Here is a 9,296-nt window from a genome sequence, read left to right as displayed (position 1 = left end):
GCCTCCCGTGGCACCGTCCTATCTGTATGTGAAAGTAAAGAGAATGCTTCGTTGTACCTGCCGCGTACCGAGGGAAAAATATCGAGGCCAAGCGCGTAAAAATGCACAGGAAGCTAACACTCACCGTCAGCGCGGGGGGTCCTACGGGTGTCTTGTCCAGCACTGTCAGATCAGTTCGATCCCGAAGTATTCCACCTTTGATCGTCGATCGCCGTCCTCGAGCTGCCCGCCGAGATGCCGCTTCAGTATGCTGTGTGATCAACTCGACCCTTGCAAGATTCTCGTGTGTTGATCCACCAGATCACAGCGTCGGTCTTTCAACCCCCTCCGCCGGATTCACTCCTCTCACCGCGGCTCCGCATCGCGCGATCGTCCGGACGCAGAGGAAGATCGAGACGGGTCGCGAGGGTTGATCCGTAGTCGAACACACTGACGATCGCGGCAGGAGTGATGCGGTCCAGGTAGCGCGCGGGGTGCGGGTGATACTCGCGCGCGGCACCCGGTACTTACAGCGAGGAGGATACCTCTTGGTATGAAGAACACCGGATTCGGCTTTACCCCGCTCGCGCGCGCTCGATCGCTCGCGAGGATATCCCGGAGAGTTGGTCGGAAGTCGCGCGTGGACACCGTGGCGGACTCGCGGTGCGACGGACGCCACTTTGCAGCGTCGTTATCCTCTCTTCTGCTTAATCGGAGGCCTGCGCCCGCTTATACGTCCTCGCGGGGGGGAAAGCGGTCTACCAACGCAGCGCGCCGAGAAGGGGTGAAGAACGCACGGGCGGACGATGGCAGAGGAGTAGAGGAGGGAGAGAGAGAGAGAAGAAGAACACGGGGGTGGATTTCTCGCTTCAAAGCCCTCGGACCCGGCTCTCTCCGGCGCGGAGCGCTCCTAAGGGCGGGATCAATCCACCAGGCTGCTGTGTTCTTTCTTCGGCTCCCTCTTCATCCCGTTCTCTTTCGCCTCTTCTCGATCGTTCGCGTTCTCCACCTCGTCCTCTTCTGTCTGCCTCTTTCGGACTCATCCCCGCTTCGTGTTAGAGGGGGCGCTTAGGTGGTGAGCGCCGGGCGGAAATGGACGCTTCGTACGAGACGGCGCGCGATATCCCCGGTGCTTTTATTATTATTGATGCGAAAGGATACCGGGCATAAGCGCGATAGCGGTCGCGGAGACGAGCGAGAATGGATTGACGCTGATCGCGCGGTGGTGCGTCGTCGGGATCGCTGCTGATCGTGTCGGCATCGGGGCTGTGGCAGGTGGTGCGAGAGCCTCTTTCGCGCGGAAAAGCGTTGAAAGTTAATATAACAAAGTACACGTTTCTACATACATATACGGGCGATCGGGCGCCGTCAGCGATTTTCCAGTCAGCGACCGGATGTGCTTTGACCGTAAGCAGCCGCCGAGTTTATTTCAGGCGAAGGGGTGGGAAACGGCAGAGATTATCGGCGATGGACAATAAATCCAAGGCCTAGGCTCCATAACTTTAGGGACTAATGGTACTGAAGGGTTTTTGTTGCTCCATCAGACCGAAGGCGCGGATTCTGTCGGAAAGAATATTGATAAACAAGTAATTTACTTCTTATTAATCATTTATTAGCTATATCTAATTCCTCAAAACTGAACACTTGTTATTAAACATGGAAATGATATTCTTGATGCAAAATCTGAGTGCGAAGCATTTGCGTTTTACAATTTGTTCTCTCAATGTTATTTTGACCACGGGAACTCATTTAACGGTTGTTGCCTTCTCGACGGGACTCTCCGGACAACCGTCAAAAACGAAGCCACAAAATAAACCAAAAGCGACAGCGTTTAATTTGATTCTTTGCGGTACTGATAAGCGAGCCTATATCTTGCGACAGCCTGTCTAATTTCACCGTATGAGACTCGGCAACAGTAGATGCAAGTTTGCACCAGAATTGGAACTTAGAAGATAAGATGACGCCAAAAAAAGACAAGGTAATTATTAACTACTCATCACAACAATAACGGCAAGCAGCTCAGAAAACAAAGCGACAGCTGTTTGCTTCGTTGTCGTTCCGCCGCGAATAAGAATCGGCGCGCGACGAGGAAGAGCGGTAATTATTTCGTGATGTACGAGCACGGCCAACGTTGGGACAACGTTGTTTTGTTCGATGTAATGAATGTGAATTATTCGCGACAATGGGAGCTGCACAATTGACGTAAGGTATACTTTTACGTAGCTGTAACGTAGATCGATGTCGTCGAGATTCGCTGACTTTGGTGCACTTGTATCTGGTGATTATAATATTAAATATCGTCCAAGAGAAAGAGAGACACGTGAGCAGTGCAGTGAAGTATTCCTCCGACTCGCGCATCTGCATTTTACTGCGTCGATCCCTTCGTCGTGAGTCAGAGAGAATTATCCTAAATCAGAATCAACAGATATAGCTTGACGAGGATATTCAAGCATCATTAGTCTTCGTATAAAGACGGTTAAAGCTCGCGATTGTTAATTATTAATGATACTGAAGTATGTGATAAGTCTATCATCACACAATAATCACACCCACAGAAAAGATTTCTGGACTTAATGCTATTACTTTTTAATCTATCATAAATAAGATCGCTATAGCGACAATCATATTTATTATTGAAAAGAAGCATATTTTAATCTTGAATAGAAAATTCGAAAATCTATTGGGTTGGCCAAAAAGTAATTGCGTTTTTTTCCAATAGATGGACATGCATATCTTGAAATGTAACTAACTTCATTCTAAACCGCAAATTCATTATGTAGGTTAACAACTCACAGTCAAGCTTGTTTTACAAAAAGAAAGTACACGATTTCGTTAACAATTGTTTGTTTGCCGTCGATTTCAAAATGGAAAATCAAAAAGAACATTTTCCTCATATTTTGTTTTATTACTTCCGAAAAGGGAAAAACGCTGTGCAAGCTCATCAAAAGTTATGTCATGTATATGACGAAGATGCTTTAAAACTGCGGCAGTGTCAAAATTGGGTTACTAAATTCAATCTGGAGATTTTAATGTGAAAGATGCAACGCTCAGGAAGGCCAATCGAAATTGATGATGGCAAAATAAAGGCACTGATCGATTCCAATCGGCGTTTAACGACACGAGAGATTGCTGAGAATCTTAACGTATCGAAATCGAGTGTTGAAAACCATTTAAAACGACTTGGATACATTAGTAAGCTCGATATTTCGGTACCACATGAGCTCAAAGAAATTCATCTCACTGAGCGTATTGACATCTGCGATTCTCTTTTGAAACCTGAGGAAAATGATCGATTTTTGAAACGTATGATAACAGGCGACGAAAAATGGATCGTCTACAACAACGTCAAACGAAAAAGATCGTGATGAACCTGCTGAAAGCACTTGAAAAGCAGATATTCACCAAAGAAAGATTATGCTGTCAGTCTGGGGACTTTAAAGGTATTGTGTATTTTGAGCTGCTTGCAAGGAATCAAACCGTTAATTCAGACGTATACTGTCGTCAACTGGATAAACTAAATGATGCCATCAAACAGAAACGTCGAGAATTGGTGAATCGCAAAGGTGTTGTGTTTCACCATGATAACGCTAGACCACGTACAAGTTTGGTCACTCGTGAAAAATTGTTGCAGCTTGGATGGGACGTGTTACCACATCCACCATATTCGCCAGACCTGGCACCATCGGATTACCATTTGTTTCGTTCTTTGCAAAACGTCCGTCACCTACAGTAGTCGAACAAGGTCACTGTTACTTCGCGCATCATCGATTCCTCGGAGTCTCGAGTCGCGACGGAAAGAGCCTCGAATCCTTGGGCGTAGTCACATCCCAGTATTTCTCCGTCGGTTCCCTCGTTCCGGCAGATAAATGGGTGTACCGCGCCCTTCCCATTTATTAACTTGTAAGTGAATTACCGTTCGATCGAAAGGCGATCATCCGGCACGCATTCAGCGGATTCATCGGGCGAAACGACCTTTGAGGTCCGGCAATTCCGAATCCGTCCATCATCCGCGTCCGTCCCCTCTCATAATCGCTCGGCTTGTATTTTTATGGGGTTCGTCTCGGAATTCTCGGGACTCCTTCTCCTTCTTTCAGTCCGTGAAAGTCATTAAATTGGAACGTTTAGCAACTTCGTTAGAAAATCTGTTACATTTGTCCTCGAAGAAAAGTGAGGTAGCTCTGCGCGCACATAAATTAGGTCCATATTGTAAATTCAGAATTTTTCATCAAGTTTAAGCTTCAGCTTGTCACTCAAAAGCTCGTCAAAGTGACTCACAAGGAAAGGTTTTTAGGTGTTACACTCGGATTTCAAAAATTTTTGCATGCAGGTAGGGAGGTCCCCAAATAGAAGAAAAATTAGAAAAGTAGCGGCCCAAATGCATATTTGCGCGCTACGTGCGCAATTTTCGACGTTAGGTTAATTACTCAAAAATGCTATTTCCAATCGAATTCTTTACATTTTTTATTTCACCTAATGCACAACGCTTTAAAAAGAAATTAAAACTGAAAGAATTAAAAACCTCCCTTGACCAGATCTTTTGTGTCCTCGTTATGGATTCTGATCAAATCTATTTAAAGTGGCACACAATAAATCACGCAGAAAGGGCAAACTACGATTTGCGCAATGTACAATTATTCCAAATTGTGTGCATTGGCAGTTGCAGTAAAAAATTAAAAAAGTTACGATGCAAATACCATTTTTGAGCAATGGGCCTTTTATACGCACTGTGCTCGCGCGGCACGAGATTACATTAGACGCTCGTATTTTCTAAACACACGCACACAGAAGCACATACGCGCGCACACACACACACACAAAATTATTCAAAGCAATATAAATGTGCATTAGGTGAAATAAAAAATGTAAAGAATTCGATTGGAAATAGCATTTTTGAGTAATTAACCTAACATCGAAAATTGCGCACGTAGCGCGCAAATATGCATTTGGGCCGCTACTTTTTTTTTTTCTATTTGGGGACCTCCCTACCTGCATGCAAAAAGTTTTTGAAACCGAGTGTAACACCTAAAAACCTTCCCTCGTCAGACAATTCGCTTTTGCCGCAGTTTAGTTCCACAATGAAATAAAATATACGCGAATATATAATTTTGATGATAAATACATAATTCTTTTTCGGATTGATATACAGGGTGGCCCATTTTAATTTATACAGTCGATTTTTTAAAAACTAAAAGAGATACGAAAAAATGTTTCAGACAGACATGTCACGATTTCGAGGGGGACATAAGATGATACCATTGGTTTGACCTTGAATAGTCGTTTGAAGGTCACGCGAAGATCACCTTCAATTTCTTAAATTGAAACCCCAACTTTTTATTGCAGATTCTTATTCTCCATCGAAAAGTAAGTAACTTTTGTCTGAAACATTTTTCCGAAAAATGTCATCTTATGTCCTTAAAATGTCCTCTTATGTCCTTAAAATGTCCTCAAAACTCATCTTGAAGATCATTTTAAGGTCATAAGATGACATTTTTCGGAAAAATGTTTCAGACAAAAGTTGCATGTTTTCTCGCGTAGAATCCGAATCCGTAATAAAAAAATACCATGTCTCATTAACAAAAAATTTCAGAATTCTAACTTCCGGTCTGAAATTTTTTTTAATGAGACATGGTATTTTTTATTACGGATTCGGATTCTACGCGAGAAAACATGCAACTTTTGCTATTCTCTGTCTTATGCATTACAACGATTTCTATTGCAACGATAAAAATCGATACATCGAGCTGCGCGATTCAGAAGGCTTAGAAGACACTCGTGTCACCCTTTGAGCCACTCGTAGTTTCTCAAATTGAAGTTATTATGATCCAAATGAATTCTATTCTATTGTGGGGCTGCGATTATGCCCTTTTGTACGGCTGTAGGGCCCTCCACGTCTGAGCGGCGGCGAGCGCCGGTGATGACGGCATTGTAAAGCTTTTAAAGGGCGAACTGGACCCTTGGAAAACAACCGTGTAATGGATAGGTATATCCTACGCGAAACTGCGAAGAATTTCGCTCGCTCTCTTTCGCGGTGCAAAAAGAAAATTTATACTCATGGTTTATGCATTACGCGCATGTTGCTCTTACGTAGTTAACAAAGCTACCTGAGACTGGAGAAATCACCCCACTAAACAAACAATGATCAACTCAGGCCTTACTATACCTCCGTAATTTGTAGAAAAACTACGTTCTTTTATCTGCTCTTCTCCCATCACAAGAGCGGAAGTGAAGCGACTGGTTGAAATCCCGTACATGGTCGCTAATTAAGCAACGTAATAATCGAAACGCGAGATTTTGTGGCGAGGCGGCTGAGTTTGTCGTGCCGCAGATCCCTACCAAATGTTCGGGGCGACGAGCAGCCGGCTCGCGAGCTCCGGTTCCGGTCAGATACAGCTCTGGCAGTTTCTACTCGAGCTTCTGTCGGACTCGAGTAACGCCGCGTGCATCACGTGGGAAGGAACCAACGGCGAATTCAAGTTGACCGACCCCGACGAAGTGGCGAGACGATGGGGCGAGAGGAAGTCCAAGCCTAATATGAATTACGACAAACTGTCGAGGGCACTGAGGTGAGTTTTAGCAGCCGGTCGGCCGCGGACATTACCCCGCCGGGGTGACGCGAGCGCTCGCGTTCGCGACAGCGGCGCGTTTTTCGCGAATGTCGAATGGAAAACCCATTAACGGGCCATCATTTATGTTTTGACGAGGTTTCGGGGAGAAAGTAAATTCGTTCGGCACACGTATGGTCAAATGGCTGCGCGCGCGCGCTTGTGCATGTGTCGGTGTCGTCGGGATTCAGAGGGTGGCAACCGGGGGAGAGAAATTTCAATCACCAACAGTCAGACCGACGGTAGACGCGGCTATTATTTTTCCATCAGATCCACTGATTATATTACTGCGATTGCTCTTTTTGACGTCCCTTCGCTCGCCGTGCAAGAACTTGCCGACAGATAAGAGAACTCGTCTCCAACGTCGGAGTTGTTAAAGACGCTCTTAGCTTTGCGCATCCTATTCGTGCATACAATATAAAAGATGAGTGTACAATTCTTCCTATACAGGGTGGGGCAATAACTATTACCACCTTAAATATCTTCGAATTTATAAGGTCCAGAGGAAAATTTATGTAATCAAAATTATACGGTACGAAGGGGGCTAGCATATGGCGATAATCATTTTTGTCCTGGTGGAGGCGCTTCGAAGATATCAAGGTCACCTTCATTTTTTTAATAGGTTCGGTATGTTTTTTTTCCATAATTTCATAGAGGAGCTTAAAACAAGTACGGAACTCATGACACAAAATTATTGAACAAGATTAAATGTAAATGAAAACGATAAAAAATACATTTTTATATTAAATGAAATTTACGTTTAAAAGATGTACGAAATGACGCTTTATTAGTATGTTTTGTCGGAATGTTTTGATTTTGACATTCCTCATAAATGAGGATCAACTTGTTCTTCAAACGGATACATCGATGAAAATAAATAGGATTTTAAATGTTCGACGCGAAGGCTGAGTGCGATTAGGATATCGTTCAGCGTATAAATTTTGCACTCTCACTGAAGTTTTTTGACATTCTCCATAAATGAGATCATTCTCCATCATGTCGACTTGTTCTTCAAATGAATGCATCTTGCACGATTGACTTATCTATTGATACTACTTTTTATGTTTATCTTATCCTGTGAACTTATTAAGATGGCCTTCAAAGGGTCTTTGTTTTCATTGAAATAAGTTTACGTCACTATTTACTTTCATCGATGTATCCGTTTGAAGAACAAGTTGATCCTCATTTATGAGGAATGTCAAAATCAAAACATTCCGACAAAACATACTAATAAAGCGTCATTTCGTACATCTTTTAAACATAAATTTCATTTAATATAAAAATTGATGAAATGTATTTTTTATCGTTTTCATTTACATTTAATCTTGTTCAATAATTTTGTGTCATGAGTTCCGTACTTGTTTTAAGCTCCTCTATGAAATTATGGAAAAAAAACATACCGAACCTATTAAAAAAATGAAGGTGACCTTGATATCTTCGAAGCGCCTCCACCAGGACAAAAATTATTATCGCCATATGTTAGCCCCCTTCGTACCGTATAATTTTGATTACATAAATTTTCCTCTGGACCTTATAAATTCGAAGATATTTAAGGTGGTAATAGTTATTGCCCCACCCTGTATATCTATATTTTTTACTATTAATTCACATTGCCGAGATTAGATCTTTTTATGATCAACCCAATGGGATTTTTTGATCAACCCCATTTAATTTCTTTTAAATCAATAGCTCAATTTTGTAAAGTGCGTCGGTCTGCTTGCAGGTACTACTACGACAAGAACATCATGACGAAGGTGCACGGCAAGAGGTACGCATACAAGTTCGACTTCCAGGGGCTGGCGGCCGCGACGCAGCCGGCGGCGGCCGCCCCGGCAGCGTACAAGTACCAGAGCGAGCTGTTCATGTCCGGCTACGGGCATGCCAAGCTGAACCTCATGCCGCCACCGGCAGCGTCGGTTTCGGTTTCTGTTCCCGGTGGCCTGTTTCAATCGGCGTCGAGCTACTGGTCGACGAGCCCGGGCGCCAACTTGTATGCCGGCCATCACACGGCCTCCGGACACGTGCCACCACATCTCGGCACCTATCCGCATTACGCATGACCCGCCGCCGAGCACTGGGGTGCTGCCCTGGGCACGCCGCGTTGAAGGGTTTTTACCGGAAAGAAAATGAGAATAACCGCGAGCCGTCGCCGTCGGCGTGCGTGTAATCGTGAACGATAAACGCACCGTACGGCCCCTTATCCGCCTCCGCAGGCTCGGACCACACTTCGCTCCCAGGTACTTGCATCAATCTGTCCATTCGCGTGCTCGGATCGCGGTGTTACCCTCTCGCGTAGGACTGTCGAGCGACCGCCATGCCGTAACGATCAGACGAACGCGAGCAGTATGGGTGGCGCAGTTCAGTATGTGTGGTCTCTTGGATTCATTAATCGAATCTATATGTCGTTCTGATGTGTGTCTAACTGTAAACGTACACTGAGAGAAGCAAGTGGTTGCATTTAATTTTATGATTTATTATATAATTTCCAGTAGTGTCGAGGCGACAAATGTCCTTATTGTAGTATTAACTGCAGATATTATATTACTCAGCATACGCTGCATTGTGGTCGCTGCAATTCTAATACGCGTTTTGGATATTTTTTTTAATTATTACTAGAGGAAAGTCCCCGATTATGAGATACCATATCGATTTTGCCGAATGTAAGGAAATCTATAGGCAGAATTTTTAAATGTAATACGTTCTCTTGAAGAGAAT

The 9,296-nt window shown here is 44.0% G+C and overlaps 1 protein-coding gene across 1 annotated transcript; it reads left to right on the top strand.

The window, feature by feature from the left end:
• Positions 1 to 6,308: 6,308 nt before the first annotated feature.
• LOC113561449 (transcriptional regulator ERG homolog) lies at positions 6,309 to 8,708 on the top strand. Its single transcript, XM_026974488.1, has 2 exons — positions 6,309 to 6,542; positions 8,305 to 8,708. Exons 1-2 carry the CDS (start codon positions 6,316 to 6,318, stop codon positions 8,639 to 8,641), a joined length of 564 nt encoding a protein of 187 aa, XP_026830289.1. The 5' UTR covers positions 6,309 to 6,315; the 3' UTR covers positions 8,642 to 8,708.
• Positions 8,709 to 9,296: the final 588 nt, after the last annotated feature.

The sequence above is a fragment of the Ooceraea biroi genome, chromosome 13 (assembly GCF_003672135.1).
Source record: "Ooceraea biroi isolate clonal line C1 chromosome 13, Obir_v5.4, whole genome shotgun sequence".
Lineage (NCBI taxonomy): Eukaryota > Metazoa > Arthropoda > Insecta > Hymenoptera > Formicidae > Ooceraea > Ooceraea biroi.
The sequence above is the reverse complement of the archived record's forward strand: the minus strand, read 5'-3'. Positions and strand labels throughout refer to the sequence as shown.

What these genes read in the sequence shown, in the direction of transcription:
- LOC113561449 (XM_026974488.1), top strand. Translation starts at nt 6,316, where the DNA reads ATGTTCGGGGCGACGAGCAGCCGGCTCGCGAGCTCCGGTTCCGGTCAG. An exon ending in AAACTGTCGAGGGCACTGAG is followed by an intron (nt 6,543 to 8,304) that starts GTGAGTTTTAGC and finishes GTCTGCTTGCAG; the next exon opens with GTACTACTACGACAAGAACA.